General features: G+C 47.1%; 1 protein-coding gene across 2 annotated transcripts in view; it reads right to left on the bottom strand.

Moving 5' to 3' along the window:
• Positions 1-20,959, bottom strand: part of ADD2 (adducin 2) — a 111,401-nt gene that overhangs the window by 45,940 nt on the left and 44,502 nt on the right. The window contains exons 1-4 of one of the 2 annotated variants that reach the window (XM_033175009.1): positions 16,236-16,334; positions 11,683-11,801; positions 4,864-5,080; positions 2,968-3,106 (exon numbers count right to left, since the gene is read on the bottom strand). In XM_033175009.1, coding sequence (XP_033030900.1) covers positions 2,968-3,106; positions 4,864-5,046 — 322 coding nt within the window. In that variant the 5' untranslated portion in view covers positions 5,047-5,080; positions 11,683-11,801; positions 16,236-16,334. Of the gene's footprint in view, positions 1-2,967; positions 3,107-4,863; positions 5,081-11,682; positions 11,802-16,235; positions 16,335-20,959 lie in introns of those variants that run through there. The other variant, XM_033175008.1, reaches the window with a different exon arrangement.

A 20,959-nucleotide genomic window follows, 5' to 3' on the forward strand; every position in this document is an offset into this window, starting at 1 on the left:
ACACACACGCACACACACACTTTTATGTATATATATATCTAACAATTTATCTTAAATGAGAACTATAACCAGAAAGAAAATAGAATGGATAAAGATTCATTTAAAATAACAAAGTTACTTTAAAATTCCGGAATAAACTTCATAAGAAATTAGTAAGAACTACATGAAACTAATTACTAAACTTTTCTGATGAATATGTAAGAAGATTTAAATAAATAAAAGACATATCTCATTTCTGAAAAGATTTACAATTCACTCATGTAAATATTTTTAAGTACCCACTATGTGCCAGATATATTCTAAATCAAAGGATATAGTGGTGAACCAAACATACAAATTTCCCCTACGGAGCTTACATTCTAATATAAAATTATAAATTTATAAATTCTTCACCAAATCAACTTATTCATTTAATGTAATCCCAATCAAAATCCCAAAAGGAATTTTTAAGGTCAATGGGGGGACTTGACAAAATAATTCTAAAGTTTGTTTGATTTTTGTTTTTGCTTGTTTGAGATGGAATCTTGCTCTGTCGCTCAGGCTGGAGTGCAGTGGTGCGATCTCGGCTCACTGCAACCTCCACCTCTGGGGTTCAAACAATTCTCCTGCCTCAGCCTCCCAAGTAGTTGGGATTACAGGCTTGCACCACCATGCCTGGCTAATTTTTGTATTTTTAGTAGAGCCAGGGTGTTTCACCATGTTGGCCGGGCTGGTCTTAAACTCCTGACCTCAGGTGATTCACCTGCTTTGGCCTCCCAAAATGTTGAAATTACAGGCATGAACCATTGTGCCTGGCCTAAAGTTATTGTAAAGAATAAACTTGTACAAACAGTTGAGAAAAATTGACAAATGCATAATTAAGTGTATTTGTTCCATCGGATGATAAAACATGGGAAAGGTATTTCTAAGCATGCAATCAAATGCAGAACACACAAAGGAAAATTACAATGGTTTCCACTACACAGAAACTAAAGAATTCTATAAGACAAAAAAAAAAAAAAAAAAAAAAAAAGCCATGAACAAAACTAAAAGACAAAGGAGAAACTGGGAAAAAAAAATGCAATATATTTGACTATAATAGAGAAATAGCTTTTACTTTACAAAAATGTAAAAATCTATAAGAAAATAATACACTAATAGGAAAACGGGCAAAAGATGTAAAAAGGCAATTTACTATAAAAAGAAAGTCAGGGCCGGGCACAGTGGCTCATGTCTGTAATGCTAACACTTTGGGAGGCCAAGGTGGGCGGATCACTTGAACCCAGAAGTTCCAAACCAGCCTGGGCAACATGGTGAAACTCTGTCTCCACAAACAATACAAAAATTAGCTGGGCATGTGGTGCGTGCCTGTGGTCCCAGCTACTTGGCAGGCTGAAGTGGGAGGATCGCTTGAGCCTGGAAGGTTGCAGTGGGCTGAGATTGCACCATTGCACTCTAGCCTGGGCAACAGAGTGAGATACTGTGAGAAAGAAAGAGAAAAAAAGAAAAGGAAAAAAAGGAAAAGGAAAGGAAGAAGAAAAGAAAAGAGAAAGGAAAGGAAGGAGAAAAGGAAAGAGAAAGAGGAAAGAAGGAAGGAAGGAAGGAGGGACGGAGGGAGGGAGGGAGGGAGGGAAGGAAGGAAGGAAGGAAGGAAGGAAGGAAGGAAGGAAGGAAGGAAAGAAGGAAGGAAGGAAAGAAAATTATGTCCAATATGTATGTGAAAATACATAACATATCCAACCTCATCAGTAGTCAAATAAATGCACATTAAAACACAAATAAGGTATTATTTGTCACCTACTGAATCGGGAGGATGAAACAAATGGTGATATACACTATGGACCAGGGTAGAGGAAATGGGCACTCTACCGAATTGCTGTTGGGAACGTAATTGGATCCATTTGGAAAAAGGATGTAATCTGCCATTATGCATTAAAATCTTTAAAACATGCATGCATGTACTTCAATTCAGCAATTCTACTAGTAATTTATCTTAAGAAAATAATCATGGATATAATCTCAGGTTTATTTACAAGGATGTTTGTTGCACTGTTGTTCCTAATAGAAAAAGTTGGAAATAACCTAAAAGTCCAACAATGGGAAATTGATTAAATAGCATGTATCCACCAAAAATTATATTATAGAACCATATTTTATGTAATTACATTTGTGCTTGCATAATCTACATATGTTAAGAAAAAAAGGACTGGAAGGATATATGTTCACCAAAATATCAGGAGATCGAGACCATCCTGGCTAACATGGTGAAACCCCGTCTCTACTAAAATATACAAAAAACTAGCCGGGCGAGGTGGCGGGCGCCTGTAGTCCCAGCTACTCAGGAGGCTGAGGCAGGAGAATGGCGTGAACCCGGGAGGCGGAGCTTGCAGTGAGCTGAGATCCGGCCACTGCACTCCAGCCTGGGCAACAGAGCGAGACTCCGTCTCAAAAAAAAAAAAAAGAATAGTAATTTGAGGGCTTTAAGAACACAGTAGAATGATTTCTGTTTCCCTTTCTTGGTTATTTTCACAGTTTTCAGCCATAATCCTGCAATATCTTATTGAGGGGGAGTATTTTTTGATGCTTGTTTTTTAAACGTTATGGGCAGACCATAACAGCCCAGGAGGGTGGCTTCCTGCATAGCCCTGGCTGGCTCCTCTCAGCCCTCATCTGTGGAGTCAGGTGGGCCTGTCTAGTGGGGCATGGAAACACACGCTTCAGTGGTCTCCTCCCATCTGCTGAAGTCACCTCCATCCTCTCATTTCTGGCATCAGGGGTAATTCTTCTGTGGATGTTTAATTTGCATCAACATCAGAAGCAGAGCCAGGTACCTCTCTGGCTGCTGTTGAGCTCCCCAAGGCCTGATAACACAATAGGCTGCTTGCTCCATTGCCTGGCAATCAGATGCTTCTTGCTGCTCCTCCCTCTCTTCCCCACCCCACCCTCCCCTCCACCTCTGCTCCTGGCAGCTCCCCAGACACCACATACTCATGGAAGATGTTGGGAAGACTGCGTGGGAGGTGCTGGCCATGAAGTCCGCGATCTGCCGCAGGGCCCAGATGTTGGAGGAGTTGTTCCCCTTCTTCATCTGCTCCTGGATGAGGCCTTCGAGCTCCTCCCTGAAAGACTAAAGCAGGCCCCGCGGTGCTGGTCTCCCCATAGCTTCTCACACAGCAGCCGAACAATGAGCTCTTCCAAATGCCCACCCTTGCCCCTGGGTCAGCTAGGTCAGGGCCATGCTCAGGATCCCTGGCCACAAGGGACACTGAGCAGTTCCACTAGGACCTCAGGAATTGCTGTATGGGAAGCAACAAAGAAATGCTGGGAATGGATCTTGTGTTCCCTTGCTCTCTGGGCAGTAATCTAGATTCCAGATCCTTTCTGTGTCTAAATGAGGGCCAAGACCCCTCCCCACCATCAGACATGGTAGGACTTCACTTTAGTAATGAAGGACATTTTTTTAGGCAGAACTGAATGGAGAGAGCCACCATCCTTCTCCATTAGCGATGCCTGTGATTCTTTCGGGCCTCAGTTTCCTCATGTGCTTAATGAAAGGGTAGGAGGCAGAACAGGAGGATTTGATGACCTCTGAGATTGCTTCCACTCCTGATGTCCAACTCTAAGCCTGGCTTTTCAGACCATGGGGCCATAAGCAAGGAATCATGCCCACCAGGTGGCAGGAGAAAACAGTTAAGAGAAAATGGGGGGCCACTTAGGTGTGTTGGCCAACCTATAAAAGGACAGAAGGAAGCAGACCCTCTTCCAATCCCTATTTCCTGCCTGAGCCCTGAAATCTGGACTGGTGCTAACTCTGCCGCCTCTCCTAACCCCCTTGTCACCCCTCCTAGCCACACTCTGGGGTTTTCCCAGGGGCTCCTCACCCCAGTGCTTTCAGCATCTGCCATATTCCTCCAGGCTCCCCAACACAATATCGCCCAGACCTGGGTCCATTCCCTGGAGCTGCTCTGTGAAGCCTGAGTATGCACCATGGCTCCCAGCCAGGGCCTCACACAGCCCCTGCACAGGCCCTGGCTCTCTGGAGCCCAGAAGGCCAAGACAGAGCGGCTCCCACCTCCTGAGCCCATCCTGGCAAGCAACTGGAGACGCCAACTCTGTCCCTGGGCTTCCTGATCCTTAGGATCACAGGCTGATTCCTGAGGACCCCCAAGCTCTACACAGTCAGATCCCTCTTGCCTCCTCCACACTGATCTCCCTCTGTCTTCAGTGGTCCACAGGGCCCATGCTTCAGCCTTCTCAAAGGCATTACCTGCCTCAAGGAGGAGCGCTGGGTCCATGCCAGGCAGGAATCAACCGGCCCCAAGTAAGGAGGGACGTGAGTGATCCCAACTTGCCTTCCCTTCCCACACCGCATCCCATAGCCCTGCTGAGTCCTCCACTCTCCCCACCTCCTGAGACTTCCAGGCCCTCCTCAGCCCAATCCCATTCATGTCAAAGCTTCATTTGTCCCGACAGAAGGTTCTTACTTTGTGGTGTTCAGTAAAGGGAGCCCCAACCCCTCCTCCTGGTACCCTGCTGGTCTCCAATTTACATGGATTTGTCCGTTCACTGTCATAGCTTTCGGTGAGGAGGGAAGACTGGGAACTGAGGCTCCGAAGGGGTACAGGAAACTGAGGGGGACTTCTGTCTCCGTCCCACCTCCCCCCTGCACACAGCCAAACTGCCGCATACAAGCCAGTTTCTGTCATCCAACAGCTACAAGGGAGAGTCAAGGCCCCTGGTGACCAGATCCGTCTTGCTCAGTGGGCTTACATTTCTACCGACCCTGAGCAAGGGGAAGAGGAGTTACTCATCTTTCGCGTGGGTATACACCCTGAAGAGCCAGCGCCCCCTGCGCCCTCTCTCGTCCGGGTCAGCCCCACTCACAGGACTCTGCAGGATCATGGTTACGCGCTTCTTCTGCTCCATTAGGTTGAAGTCCTGCCGCAGGTCCGCTGCCTGGTTGCGAAGACGCATGTACTCGGGGTCGTCCTCTGAAAAGCGGTCAAAGTAAGGCTGCCCCTGCGGGGGCGGCGGCGAGGCAGCCTCAGGGACCGTCTCTTCGCTCATTTTCCCGGTAGGTTTGCAATTCGCTCCTGGAACCCTACAGAGAAGCGGAGAGGGTATGCAGTTGGTTGGTGCTCCCCATTGGGGTACCCGCTTCCCAGAGAACAGGACTGGGTTCGGTTGGATTCTCAGTGGGGTGCAGCTATTCCTAGGATGGTAGAGGCAGAGCCTGGGGAGGAGGGCAGGACGCCGGCAGCGGCCCCATATATCCATCTATAGGAGCGCTGCTGTGCCATGAGACTAAGTAAAAACATGGGTTCAGGTATCCACTCCCTTGCCCAACTAGCCAGCGCTTAAATGGTCCCACCTGGCTTGGAGTAGCGAGTTCCCCGAATGCAAACATGACCTGCAGACCTTGTTGAGCATTTCTGTGATGCATGCCTATGTAGTGGTAAGCCACTTACTGGAAATTAGTACTTTATCTAAAATGGAAACCCTCTAATAAGGCCCCTCAAAAATTATGGTGGAAATAGCTACTGCATGCTGGGCTTAATACCTAGGTGATGGGTTGACAGGCGCAGCAAACCACCGTGGCACGCATTTACCTATGTATCAAACCTGCACATCCTGCACACGTACCCCAGAACTAAAAAGAAAAAAAAGTTATGGTGGGAAATTCACAAAAGAACATTACTATTAAACAGGGCCTACTGAGACTACTACTACAAGAACATGGGAACTACTAAAACGTGGGAAGCACTTCACCCAGTGCTTTTCTTTACAACTTAAACTTCGCTCTGGCCCCTGGAAAAGAATTTATTGGTGAATCTGTTTCTGTGAGACTTGTCTTAATGCAGAATCAGATTCTCATTTCAAGTTTAAAAAGAGGTATGCAACTTTATTAATGGAAAATTATTTTCTCTTCAATCCCACTCAACTCATGTTGAGAAACAACTAAGGTTTGCAGGGTGCCATGCTGCCCAGCTGCCAGATCCCCACATGCTGTGTGTAAACCTACTCCCTGGAGCATGGACCATGACAGCCTCTGGAGAGTCAAGCTGGGGAAAAGCCGTGGATTTTTTCTAATCAAGCATGGTTTTTAAAATGTGTGAATGATGAATGAAGAAATGTTTTCTGTTGCTATCTTGGAGCCCTTCTGAAGAGTAAACCTGCAGTTCTGGGCTTCACTTCCCGGCTGTGGGAGTTTGGTCAAGCTCATCTCCCTTCCTGTGTCAGCACTGCAAGGCCTTTAAGTCAGTGCTCTGCCCCTTCAACACACAGGGTGGCCTTATAGAGCATTGGCCTTCTCCCTGCTGGCTGATTCTCTTCTCAGCAGAAGGCAGCATGTACTTTGGCTGAACAATAATTAGCTTTTTAACATACATGTGAAGATACAAATAAAAGAGCATTACAAGGGACCAGGACACCTGGGTTCTCATCCATAACCTGCCACTCCCTTGCTTTACCTCCATGGGCTCCCATTCCATGAGGAGATGGAGTGTTCTCTTGTTCTTTGGGAGAAGGCTCCTGGCCTCCCAGCTCCTGATCTGCCCTTTGCCTGTGGCTGGCCAGTCCTGACTCCCTCCAGCCTTGCTCCAGCAGTCCTATTGGCTCCAGCCTACCCTTGATTCTGGTCAGAAACTCATTACAAAGGAGGCTTTGCTGATGTCCAGTAAAGCATATTCTTGTTGTCCCTGAGCTGCCTGTAACCTCTTCTTCCACATTCTATCAGAACTCCACCCTCTACCCTTGCAATCTCTCTGGGTGGGGTGAGGGGAGAATGATGCCATAGATAAGCTTGGAGGACAGTGGGAGGCCATTCCATCAGCCCAGAATACACAGATTGTTTCCTGTTGTTCTTGTTTGCATTCTTCCTTTAGGGAAAAGGCAAACAGTTCACTCAAGGGAAGGCACATGGACAGAGTTCCTCAAGGATCAGCTGATGGCCTGAGCCCTCAGCCTAGAGCAGTGGTTCTCAATCTAGGGTGGACAATAGCATCACCTGGGGAACTTTAAAAACTATTGATACCAGATATTCTAATATAATTAGTCTGAGGTATGACCTGGACATCAGGATTTTCAGAAGCTCCCTAATCCCTAATGAGCAGCCAGGGTTGAAATAGCTATAGTTTAGATGTTAATGGTTGCAACAATGTAATGGAAGGTGTCCATTCCAGGTGTTGGCCATTTCTACCCAGTCTGACGTAAGATGGCACAAAACCTCACATGTCTGACTGCCACACCACAGGCCACTTCCCATAGCTGTCTTGGCCCCTCCTCTCATTTAAACCCCCACCTCCCATCATACACTTGGCCTGGAACATGGTACATTAAGTTTGGCCTAAAGCTGCCTCCTTACATATTTTAAGTGTAGCCTAAGGGCTTTTCCACGTATAATAAACTAATGTGTAATAGACTGTAACCTACTCTTGTGACAAGTAGCTGAGTCTCAGCCAACCACAGCAGCTGAGTTTCCACCAATCACAGGTAGCCAACTATTCAAACACTGTTCCAATAAAGCAAACACAGAGCCATAACCAATCCAGCCATGTCTGAACCAATCCAGCCGTGTCTGTATCTCACTTCCATTTTCTGTAGGTCACTTTCCTTTTTCTGTCCATAAATGTATCCAATCATGTGGCACTCTCAGAGTCACTCAGAGACCATTCTGGTTCTGAGGGCTCCCCAGTTCCTGAATCATGCTTTGCTCAAACTCTGTTAAGTTTAATTTGCCTAAAATTTTTCTTTTAACAGGCAGTGGGAGTGCTCCAAATGCCACCATGGCCCACTTCTGCAAAGCTGCCAAACCAGGACCTATGATCTTAATCATTCCACTAGTTAGTCATCTTCTTACGAAAGCCCTTACCTGATCTCCCCCAACCAGCACCACACTTACCAGCAGTGTTGACAAAATATTTAGTAATAGGAGATGGAGATGAAGGGTTGGAGGTAGGGGAAGGGGTCTGCTGGGAGTGGCAGCCAAAAAAAAAAAGATTCTGTAAAGAAAGATTTTGGAACAGATTTGGCAGGCTGGTAGAAGAGTTGTGGTCATACTTAGCATCATTTAAATCCAGACCTTTTCCTTTCATCTGAATGGAAAAAGAGTGATTGAGTCAAGGATGTTGCTGGTGGACTGAGCTCTAGACTAGAAGTCCAGGGACCCACAGTCTTGCCCCTATGTGTCACTCAGTAGCTGCATGGGCTGGGGCAAGTCATTGCCTCTCTCTGGGTCTCACTTTGCCCAGCTCTAAATGAGAAAATGAACCGAATGACCTCTGGGGTCCCTTCCAGCTCTGACACTATGATTTATCTGAGTTGGAGACAGATACATTCATGCAATAAAGGCAGAAGGATGGAGGATCTGGGTTTCCTGGAGCAAGAGACCTTCCTGCTTTCCCCCAGAGCCTCTCCCACAAGTCAGATGCCAAAAGAGAAACATCTGCAAAGAACACACATTGGCTTTGTGGATTCCAGTCAATCCCATGTGCATGGCGTTAGTTAAGGATATTTCACCTCTATCATGCTCACACCCAACCTCATCCCTGGACCTTAAAGATAAGAAGAGATGACAAAGTCAAACATAATGGGACTGCATCGGAGCCACACAGACATGTGGCCCCCACCCAGATTCTTCTGGGCAGGCAGCACTGCAGAACAAAACTCTTCCAGAGACATCACTTCATCGAACCCCATTCCTTCTCTGTTTAGTGACTCATCATAGTAAATTAATTCTCTCTGGCGCTTTCAAAGCCCTGAACCTTTGATGTTGTTTTTAAAACAGCAACAAGCAACTCCCCTTCCCCAGCGAGTACACTGGGTGTGAGCATAGGCATGTGAGCCCCCTGTGCTCCCTAGGACTCCAGGCTCCAAGCCAACTGAACTCTCAGCTTCTCTGGGACTGGGATCATTTTGGCTAGTACAGCCTTATACTGAGCCTTCCTGGCATAAACCCTTTTTCATCCAGGCAGGAAAATGTTGACCATCTCCCCTTCCCCATGGAGTGGTTCCATTTCCCAGCAACTGGTCTGTGAAGGCTATGAAGTAGCTCTGCCCTCCCTGAAGTGCAAAGAACCAAGAAGCTCTGGGCCTGATGGACAGGAGCTCACACCACTATGCCCCAGGGCCTGCCTTCCCTTCTTAGAGCCCAGCCGCAGAGGGGTGCTCCAGAGGTACTCCGATGGGGGTGGTGTAGGACATGGAAGCCCTGACCATCACCATCACAACAGGGCCCTGGGTCAAGCCTTTGGCTTTGTGAATCAGAGGTATCCTCTTGTGTTCCTTCCTTCTGTCTCCAAAAAGTTATGTGCAGAATGGCTTAACAATTAAAAGCACAGACTCTGGAACAAGACCATCTGGGTTCAAATCTCAGCTGTGCCACTTATTATCTGTGTAATCTTGAGCTAGTTACTTAACTGCTCTCTGCCTCCATTTCCCCACATATAAAATGGGAACTGTAGTAAATTAACTACCTTGAGAGGTACTTGTGAGGATTAGTGAAGTTAATGTATGTAGAGTATTTAAAACAGGGCTTGATACATATAGCAAGTGCTATTAACTATTTACTCTTATTATGTGTGATTTCAGGGCTTAAGTCATAGCATTAGGAATTCAAGTAATGAGAGGCTTGTGATTCAATTATAAACAGGTGCACACTAAATAATTGTAATTATGTGTTTTAATCTAAAAAACTAATTCAATCTTGAGCTATATTGACAAAAAGAAGAACATTCAGAAAAAGACTGAGAATGCCCAGTTTCCCAACCAGATAGTGGGAACAGGTCAACCTCAGTATCACAAAAAAGAAGCTAAGCAGGATGCTGGAGATCAGAGACCAGTGTGTGATGAGCCAGGTGTGACATAAGAAAGACTATATCTGGTCTTTGTCCCTGGTTCCTGACACAGAGATTCAAAAACCTTTGGAATTCCTAAAATGCCCAAAAGACAGTAGGAATGTCTTTTGTTATTCATCACGAGCACCTTTCAACTGAACCTGAGTTTATACTAATAAGGTGACGTATAATAGGCCCTTAGTTTCAAGGAAGTGTCTAGCCACCTCAGAAAATCCAAGCACATGATTAGAAGCCTGTAGCATCAGCTCCACCCCCACTGCCCCCCTACCCCACCGCTTCCAAAGCAGTGAGAGGGGCTAGAGATTGAGTCCAGACAAGTGGCAAATGATTTAACCACTCATGCCTCTGTAACAAATGCCCCTTGATTTTTTAAAAAAACTCTGGACTCCAAGGTGTTGGGGAACTTCCCGGTTGGTGAACACATTGATGTGCTGGGCAAGTGGTGTGCCTGGATTCCACAGGAGAGAGCACAGAAGCTCTGTGCGCCTCACCTTACACCCTGACCTATGGATGCATCTCTTCCATGTGGGTGTTCCAGAGTTGGACCCTTTGAAACATGATTGCAAGTACCATGCTTTCGGTGAGTTCTGTGACTCATTCTAATGAATTATTGAACCTGAAGAGGGGTCACGGGAACTCCTAAATTTATAGCCAAGTCAGTTGGAAGTGTGGGTGACCTGGGGACCCCACTTGTGGCTGGTGCCTGAGGTGGGGATGGTCCTATTCGTGACCTTGCCCTTTACCTTGTAGTAGTTAGCTTGTGTGCCCTTCAACTCGGGGTAGTGCATGCCAGAATTGAATTGAATTGTAGGACAGCCAGCTGATGACAGGGAATTGGTGACATATTACCAAGCAGCTTTTATTCATGATGTATTTTCGCCCTCAGGACCAATCTATGAGGTCAATATTATTGTACCAGTTTTACTTAAACAAAATAAAGATAGGCTGGGCACAGTGGCTCATGTCTGTAATCCCAGCATTTTGGGAGGCTGAGGCGGGTGGATCACCTGAGGTCAGGAGTGTGAGACCAGCCTGGCCAACATGGTGAAACCCCATCTCCATTAAAAATACAAAAATTAGCCGGGCATGGTGGCGTGCATCTGTAGTCCCAGCTACTCAGGAGGCTGAGGCAGGAGAACCTGGGAGGCAGAGGTTGCAATGAGCTGAGATCACACCACTGCACTCCAGCCTAGGTGAAAGAGGGAGACTCTGTCTCAAAAAAAAAAAAAAAGAAAGATAAAGATAAGATAAAGATAAGGACACTGAATCACAAAGAGATGAACAAACTTGCTCAAGGTCACACAGATAACAGTGGAGTCAGGATTTCAACCAGGTTTGTCTCTAGTCCCCACATCCTGCACTTCTCCACTCCATCATTCTGCCCCAGAACATCTGCTGGGCTGCCATGTGGAAGAAGGATTAGGCTGGTTCTCTAGAACCTCAGAGGCCAGAACTAGGAAACCAGGTGGTTTTTACAGACAGGCAGATTGCAGCTGAGGGCACAGGGGAGAACTTCCTAAGGACAGGAGCTGCTCAGTAATGGGAAGGTGGAATAGGCTGTCTTGTCAGGTGGCGAGCTGTCTCTGCTGGGAGTCAGAGTGAGCACAGGATGCTGTAAAGGGGCTTCTGTCCTTGCTGAGTCACAGGCAGGGGGAGGACTAGTGACTTCTAAGGTCCTTCAGGTTCTGTGGTAGGTCTTGAGTCAGCAGGATAAGGGGAGTTCATGGCAATGACCTGAGTGTCTGGAAGCTCATCCTCATGTGAAGGGCCTTGTCTGCACCTCATGTGATAGGCCCAACCAAAAAGTGTGTGTCACCCCCATCACTGCCAGAAACGGCTGCTTACTTACCGGGAGGCTGGCCCAGCCCTGTCCAAGTCTCCTTCCGTTCAGTGCTCAGTCTGCACCCCCCAGCTCCACTCTCAAGGGTGCCGGCCACATCTACACAACCTCAAACATCCAGGTGGAAACTGCAAAACACAAACACGACAAGTGTCAGGACCTTGCCTGCACCACCATGACTCTTCACCTGATTTATAAGAGCTTCTGGGAAATTCCTTAAAATGAACTTGAAATGAATTTTTATTTTAAAAGCAAATTATGCCTTTAAAAAGGTAAAGAGGCCGGGTGCAGTCGCCCATGTCTGTAATCCCAGCACTTTGGGAGGCCGAGGTGGGGGGATCATGAGATCAAGAGATCGGGACCATCCTGGCCAACATGGTGAAACCCTGTTCTACCAAAAATACAAAAATTAGCCGGGCATGGTGGTGGGTGCCTATACTTCCAGCTACTCAGGAGGCTGAGGCAGGAGAATTGCTTGAACCCGGGAGGTGGAGGTTGCAGTGAGCCGAGATCACGCCACTGCACTCCAGCCTGGGGGACAGAGTGAGACTCTGTCTCAAAAAAAAGGTAAAGAAAGCTGCATTATCTTTACAATTGGGATAAAAATTCATTTTAAAGAGAAGAATTGGATAATCTCTTTGCTGAGTCCTGGCTGGCAAGGCCTCCAGGGAAAGCAGTTGCCCTGGCCTAGTGGAGGGTGCAGAATGTGGAACTCCTGCACGAGCCCAGACGGGGTTGCTAGTTGCTGAGCTGGGAGGATCTCCATTCCTGAGACCCCCAAAACACTTCACTAACAGCTGCTAAACTCACAGATGCTAATGTGAGTGATGTTTGGATGCAGCCCAAGACGCAGAAGCAGCCTGAAGAATACTGCATCCCAGGAAAATGGGAGAGTTTTAGATTTGCACAGGCTATCCATGGGTGAATTCAAGGCCATTTCACCTAGAGTTCCAGGGGAAGAAAGGCCCCAGCGAATACCTGGATAATAAATCCTAAAGTACTACTAAGGAGGAATATAAAGTTGTTAATACCTTACAAACTAGGGTGAGTTACTAGTCCAAAACTCCGAGGAATCAAGGTCTTCAAAGCATTAATTGTCAAAATGTTTAAAAATAAAGACAAGCAATGACAAGTGATCATTTTCCATTTTCACTTGGACATCCTGTTGTTCTGACCCAGAGCTGCTGGGGGCTGTCTCATCCAGGGCTGGTAGCATCCCTGACCACCCCCACCCTACCGCCGCCTGCCCATGGCTCTGGCTCACTGGCAGCTCAGGTCCATCCCTGACCCAGTGCTGTCCAGAGTGGAGCCATTCGGAGAGACTCGTCCCACCAAAGAGGGACAAGGAAAACTCATCTTGGTAGGTACAATGTGCCTGTGGGAATCCAGGACACCTGCATACCCACTAATGCTCAGCCTCCTCCTCAATCCAGCCAGGGGGCCTGGGGCTCAGTGTTTCAGTGCCTGGATGGTCCCTGAGCCCAGTCCTGATGCTCACGATTCTACTTAGGAACTTGTAAGTTGCTTCTAAGAGCGAGACTCTGTGCGCTGCACATCCAGTGCCGACTGAGGTCTTTCTCTCAGAGATTCTATTTTTAACTAGAACAGGGTCCCAGCCACCACTTGATGCTGCCTCTCTCCAATGGTGGGGTTTGCTGATGTATCTCCACTGCCCTCCTTAAGGGAAGCTTCCTCCCCTTCCCCAGAAGGTCTGAGGCTGCCCTGTGGCCATAACCTGCTAAGATTTGAATTTTCAGAATCTCAGCTATTTTTTGTGTTTACTAATAGAATTAATCCTTTGCCCCTAGAAGTAGCCTGCACCATTCTTGTAAGAAAGCAAACATTTATCCCCAATGTAAATATACAGTGAACAAAATAATTCCCACCCCAACCCCCACTGCTGCTGAAATTCCCCATCAGAGCACATTCCTTGGGTTATGGTGTTATGCCCTGATTAAAACGAAAATAGTCCTGAGAGGTATTTGAGGCAAGTGTATTATCTAGAAACCATTGTCCTGTGGCAATGAAACTGTCAAACCTCTGATCGTTGAGTTGGGCTGAGCAGGCAGGACAGGCACCAGATCAGCAAGCTTTAATGAGAGAAGGAAGAGAAAGAGGCCTAATGCCAGGGCTGCTCTAGTGAGGCCCTAGCTGCTGTCCTGGGGGAGTTTAGATAATCCTGGCCAGACAGAACCCTCTGAGCCTGCTGAAGCTGCTGTACCAAGCACAGCATCACCCCTTGTGCAGCCTTCGGCTTCCCAGCACATGCTTTGAGAACCTAGCTCTCTCCAGCTTCCAGCCCCCACATCCCTCAGGCAGAGCAGAGATGCAAGGGACAGTGTGAGCCATGGTGCCCCATATAGTGAAAACAGATGCCTGACATCCCCTGGGTGGTTCAGAGAGCACCAGAGGCACAGCCCCCTCAGAGCCACCCGCCCCCTGCTCTTGGTGCGCAATCGCTGGGCTGTGAGGCGGCAGGAGTTAGGGCAGTGCATTCTAGTCCTTGTTGGCTGCTCTGGACTGTGAGCCCGGACATTAAAACACTCAGGGAACTTTGCCTACTCCTGTGTCCTGCAGCCTCTTTAAAAGTCAACCTGCAAACGGACCATCATTCCTGCCCACCCCACACCACAGCCTCCCCAGCCCCCTCCTCTCTGCCCCCTACCAACCAGGCATCCCACCATGGGATCCCACCTTGACTCCCTCAATTTGTCCTGCACATTTAATTGGTCACTAAGGTCTCTGGTTTTATGTCCTAAATATCTCTCCACCCGCAGTGCCAGGCCCTGAATCATGCCTCCATCTCTCCATCCTTTAATGATCTCTGGTCCACAGTCCTTCCTGGCCCATGCCTGACACTGCCCTGCTAAAAATCCATCTCTGTCGCCAGGGGCAGTGTTCCTAAACTTTTTTTTTTTTTTCTTTAAAGCCCTGCTTTTCCAACCAAAACCTAATCAAATTTAGCCTTTATTACCAAAATGGCAGGTATACTTTTCACATTTTCCAAATATAAAATGTTAAATCTGAACGGGCTTTGTCAAACCAAATGCACACCCCATGTTAACAATCCAAGCCCATTGATGCCCAGCTGGGAGCTGTGCATTTTTCCCTCTGCCCGGCCCCTTCTCCTTGAGGACAGCGACCCTGTAGGATGAGGCTGGGACTCACGTGACACCTCTACTCCCAGCCCCCTGACCTCTCTGCATTTGCCTCGCTCTCCAGGGGCTATTCCCAGGACCCAAGAGGCACAAAGCAGATTCTTGGTTGGGGCTGGAGTCTGCCAGGAACACCCTCCTCTCTTCACCTCCTCCCTGCAGCTCAGGTGTCCTCTCCTCTGGAAGCCTGCCCCCTACACCCCCGCCCTGGGCTCTCACATCACTGTTACTTGCCTCTTCCATTCCACTTGCAGCCCGGCAGCAACAATCTATTACCGTGAGCTCCTGGCAGGCGGCCTGTGTCTCTGCATTTCTCTATCCTCCCTGTTGCAACAGAGCCTGGTGCCAGTTACGTGCTGAACAAATGTTAGTTGAAAGTAAATTGGGAAGAGCTGGGCCCACTTAACAAAGCAGCCCTGTCCAGCCCTGAGGTCCCAGCGGCAAGTGAGGCCTGAGGGGAGCTCATGATAGTGTGAGGAGACAGACCCTGAAGGCTAAGGTGCTGAGTGTTCATAGAGGAGTGCATGGCAGGTGCCTCAGTGCCCAAATCACCTCTTGTCTTGGTATATAACCCAATGGCTGGCCCCTCAGCCACTCCTTCTTGCCTAACTTGAGGCAGAACCCAGCAACAGATTGCAACTCTTACATTAACAAATCTGACATTAATTATGGGAAGACAGAGAAGAAGGTAATATTACATACCACACAACACACACAGCAACCCCCCTGGCTCTCCCATGTTCAGCCCTGCCCTCTTCTCTCTCTCACCTCCTCCCTTGAGCACCCCCTCATCTCTCTCGCCTGGGACCCTCCTCTCTGCACAGAGGAGCCCAGGAGCTCCCTCTCAGCCTGGCCAGCTCACTTCCTCACACCTCTGCAGCTCCTCAGCAGGGTCCCTGCTGGGATTCGCCCTGGTAAGATGGCAGCTGGAGACTACACATCACGAGTCACGCTTCCTGTCACCAAGCATCTTCTTCCCTGTCCCACTGAAGACCAAGTACATGTAACCACTGGAGTATGAAATCGCATTTCTATGGATCGTTCCTCATGGCTATAAGAGAAACAAAGGTCTATAAGGGGAGTAACAGATGCCCGAGTTGTCTGACTTTTTGTTAAAATCAACTTAAGCTTCATGTGCCCTGAGCAGAGGCAGGCGCCATCTCCTGCCACTTCAGTGGGGGAGTCTCCAGACAGAAACAGACAGTCTGTGTGGCTCAGCACCCAGAGCTCAAAGTGGAAAGACACAAGCTGCCACTTCCCAGGTGCTCCCCAACAGCCATGGCCATGGGTCCGTCAGCAGTCCTGGCCTCTGAAAGCCCCAGGCCCTGGTCCCACGGGTCAGCTCCCAACAAGGACAGTGTAGCATTTGCTCCAGGACTTAGGCTTGAAGTCAGAAGCCAGACTCACCGATCCCTGAATGAGACTCCCACAAGTGAGAGAGGAGACGATCAGGGCTGAGCTGCTGCTACTTTCGCAGAATAAATGAAGACAGTTGAATAAGGGACTGGACCACACCCTGCCTGATGTGTTCAGATAAAGAGAAAGCTCATGCCTCTGGCCAGTGGGATTATGGGGAAAGCTTATCATCCTTTCTTTAAATACTTCTGAATTCTACAAAGTTCTAGATTATGTATTAACTGCTGTGATCATTTAAGCCAAAAATAGTTGAAAAGAAGAAAGAGAGAAAGAGGCAGGACAGCGATGGTAAAGTCTATGTCCATCTTAGTTGGAAGAATCCTTTAACCCCTTCACTGCTGCAGGCCTCATAAGTTACTTATTTCTGGGCATCCCTGGTGCAAGCATTCCTAATGAAGTCCAGTGAATTTTAAAAGCCCTCCAGCAAACAGCCTCAAACCTAATCATTGGTAGGCAATGTTTTTCTGTTCTTCTATCCCGGAATTAGACTGTTGGGAAATGAATGGACTGAGTATTCTTTCTTACGGACTTGGAATCATTCCCATACCCGCTAACTAAATCAACAGTTAATCTGTCAAGTATCTGTTGGTGCTCAGGAGTGAGCAAGAACTGGAATTGATGTGAGAGGGAAGATGGCTGGGAGAAACCAGACATGGCCTTGCCTGCTAGAGGCCCACAGTCATGTTTGTATTCATGAAAAACATGCATGTAAATGAAATATGCATAGATACATGCACATATACGCAGATATGTAATTAACTATTAAGGCCAACACACTACAGGGCCCCGACAATGAATGCCGAGGTGATCAGAAATGAATGTGTTCAACGCTTTTTGGGAAGGGAGACTGGAAACCTTGGGTGCACATTATGAGGACCAAAGTCCTGAGTTAGATCCTGAAGAAAGACATTATTCCATCTACAAAAGCTGTGAAACTCCAATAAGTGCCCAGTGCTATGCCCAGCCCTGCAGTGAAGGACCCAGCATCCTGGTTTTTCGGGAGAGGAAATTGAGACTGCAGGAACCTGGGTGACTTGATTCAGGCTGCAGAGTTGGTGAACAACAGAGCTTGGGTTTGAACCCCTCTAGTTCCAGAGCCTGTTCTCCTTTTACTTCACCACACTTTCTGCCCCTCATTCAAACAAAGGTGAGCAGATGCCAGGGGCCTGGTAGGAAGTGGGGAGGGGAGGGGAATGGACATCAGCAAATGGCCAGAGCCCAAGTTCTATATTCCTAGTGGAAGCCCTGAGGACTTGGCCAGCACCAGAAAGGATGATTCTACTTCCTAGTTCTGGCATGCAGGGCTCAGAACCAAGCTCTTTCCCAGCACAGAAATGCGGATTAGGAGGCAAGGGAGAGAGTGGGCACCTCTGGGACTCGCTCTGACAAAGTGAGCTGAGCTTTTAGGTATAGAAGATCCGCTGGCCCCTCAAGAGGACAGGTGGGCTGCAGTGGTGACAGCTGGTGGTGGGTCACCCACCTGCACTTCCAGGGCTGCCAGTCACTGCAGTGTGGGTACAGCCATCTATGAGACTTGCTTCATATGGACTCAATACAATCCTTCCACTAAAAGATCTGCCATGGTCAGGACCTGGCTCGCCACTGGGGACACAAAGGGATGCAACTGCAATCCCATTTCTCAAAAGGCCCAGGACAGGGGCGTGGGGGGTGGCTCACAGAGAGATGATTACAAGACTGGGGCATAGTGATCTGGTGGAGGTTCATGAAAGTGACCAGGGGGTCCTAACCTCGAGGCTCCAGCACTGGGCTTTAACCCACTCATCAGCAGCCTCTGCCACTGATCACAAAACCACGTGGACCTCATGCCTTCGTGAAAGGAAAGAAAAGGTTGTTGGGGAAGCCCTGGTGATGCAGAGACAATGCTGAGCTAGCAGGATGGCTGGGCTCAGTCTTCCCACACTCAGTGCCTTCAGTAAAAAGGTCAAACTGGGAGACTATGCGGATAAAAGCCCATCAAAAGGCTGTCTAATTGAGCTGTCCTGATTTACTGTTGCACCTCAGGCTGTCCTGGAATCCAGTCACAGATACTTTTAAGCAGTCACCTTGCCTGCCTTTTGCCTTCAGGCAAGTCAACGGAGCTATATTTTGAAAAGTTTCACCTCAATCAAATTCAAACATGAAACAGTTGATTCCGCTCCTTGGCCCAATCTGAGAGCATCTGTCCTTCAATAGGAAGGTAAAGTGTAACTCATTGGATCATGTGACAGGATTGTCTTGTCCCCATCCCCAACCACCCCCTGTCAAGAAATCCAGGAAATAGCTATTGGGTATGTATCCTTTTTTGTCTAATAGAATAAGCCATATCCTAAGCCATAAGAGGTGGGAATAAATGCTCATTTGGCACATTAAGGTTGAAGTTGTTTTGTGGGTTCTTTTTATTGGGCATTTCCCCCCACTGTTTGGGTATAAGAGAAAATAGGAACATTTTGCATGTAAACTGGAGGGTAATCCTGCACTATCCCTCCCCTCTCCAGACTGCGGAAGCTGTGAACATTCAAAACTGAAATGAGACTTGGGAGTGCTGGTGTGGAGGAGGGGAAGGAGGAAAGTTAGTAGGCCCAGAGAGAGGAGATGGTGGGAAGCAGAGGGAGTATGTTAAGGGTAGGAGGTCGAAAGGCTCACATGGGGCTCTGGAACATCCATGTGGAGACACCTCAAAAGCCTGAGCAGTGAGGCTCAGGCCATGATAGGGTGTTAAGAACAGGATGGCAAAAATAGGAGAGATGTTGTTTGACTGTCCATTCCTAGGACAGCAAAAATAGGAGAGATGTTGTTTGACTGTTCACTCCTCTCTCCGATGACTCTGTATTCTAAGTGTCTCCTGCAGGATCACCAGTTATCCATATGTTGGATCTCTGTTCTCTAAATCTACTATCGTCTCACTGATTCTGTTGTTGACATTTTCCTTACATTCTGACAGTTTGTCAGTATTTTCCACTTCACTTATTGGATTTTATTATGGGGATATTAAGGAAAGAACTATTTTACCTTCTGTATACTTCTGTGTGTATGTTTGCATATCCATGTGTCAGAGACAATGCTATGTGCTCCCCAAACCCATTTCCTCTTCTTCCTGGGAGCCCATGTTTCCCAGCCCCGCTTCTGTCTGGACAGGACCCTAGGGAATGTAAGCCAGTGGAAAGTAAGCAGAAATAATGTCATCCCCAGCAGCCAAAGCAATTAAGAGCAGAGGTGTCTTCTCCACTCCCTTACTCCTCCCTTGCCTCCCTGCTGGAGGCAGAGGATGCAGTGGAAACTTCCAGGCTCTAGGAAATGACGCAGCCACCAAATGGAAGAAAACGGGAAGTCACTGCAAGCAGCCCACTGAGCATCTATTTGATTGGAGTTTCTGAGGCTGTTGTTATGGCAGGTCACCTACCCTGAAAAACACATTCCCACCTGTCTTTAGGTCAGAATAGTCTTATTCTAGTGTCTCCTGCAGGATCACCAGTTATCCATATGTTGGATCTCTGCTCTCTAAATCTATTGTTATCGTCTCACTGGTGCTGTTGTTGACATTTTCCTTACATTCTGACAGTTTGTCAGTATTTCCCACTTCACTGATTTTAATTGAGCAAAATTCATGTGGATTTTAATGCTGATATTAAACATTTTATCATTCTGCATACTATCCTTACTTTATCTCCATTTTCACCTCAAATCTTTCATCTTAGTCTATTCTCCTCCCATGACTCTATTTCTTAGAAACCATGTCTTTTTGAGCCATATATACTAAGGATACCAGCTTTCTGACATTCTTCTGGTTCCTATAGCAGGTTATTATCAGAGGTAAATGCTCCTTTTGAGTCCTCCAGATAATTTATCTTCCCCTGAAATGTATTTTCTCAAGATATTTCTAATTGTTTTCCTTTATTCTCAAATAAGGTGAAATCAAGTCCCCTAAGATACAATCTTCAGGGAAAATAGCTTCCGGCAAAATGTGATGAGAAAGCCACATGTTTTCTGGAAATCAAGTGTGGTGCACACATAATTAATAGTGACTTTTAATATGTCCAGGCAATTTCTGTACTAACATGAACAAAGAAATTACCTTAATGATTAGTCCAATTAAAATTAGAGATACAAAAGGACAATTATCAAGGAAACCAGCCTAATCCCACATGCAGATTTTTAAAATGGGTAGTCCATTTACAGAAAACTTAAAATTCAATCAAACTCATTTCTGGATGGTGGAGTGATTGGTGACTAACATCAGACTCAAGGAAATAAATACTTAAGTGAGCCCACAAATCTTAAAATATGACCCCCCACTTTGCAATTTCCTGTAATGCCATAAAACTATTAATAAGATAGAGGAAGGAGGGAATGAAAAATACACATCATGATAACAATTTGATAACAGGACTATCAGATCCTGGAGACCCAGGCCAGCCTCACTTCTAGGACATCTCCTGCTTAAAGGAATGGCATGGGAGGTGAGTCACACAGAACATCTTTCTTTGATGTAGATCTCAGAAGTGAAGGCTGAGAGATCGAAGCCCAGGTGTTGATTTGATAGAGGGGTAAAAATAAAATGAGCATTGGCATGACTGTATTCTTCAATTCTAAGACATCCTTGATTGGCTGGCACACCAATTATTTTAAATATTACTGAGAAAGAAAAAAAACATTGCTAACTATAATTATAAGTCATCATTGATTGAGGGACACATCCCAACTTCAAAGATGTTGAA

Source organism: Trachypithecus francoisi, unplaced genomic scaffold (assembly GCF_009764315.1).
Source record: "Trachypithecus francoisi isolate TF-2019V2 unplaced genomic scaffold, Tfra_2.0 Lachesis_group17, whole genome shotgun sequence".
Taxonomy (NCBI): domain Eukaryota; kingdom Metazoa; phylum Chordata; class Mammalia; order Primates; family Cercopithecidae; genus Trachypithecus; species Trachypithecus francoisi.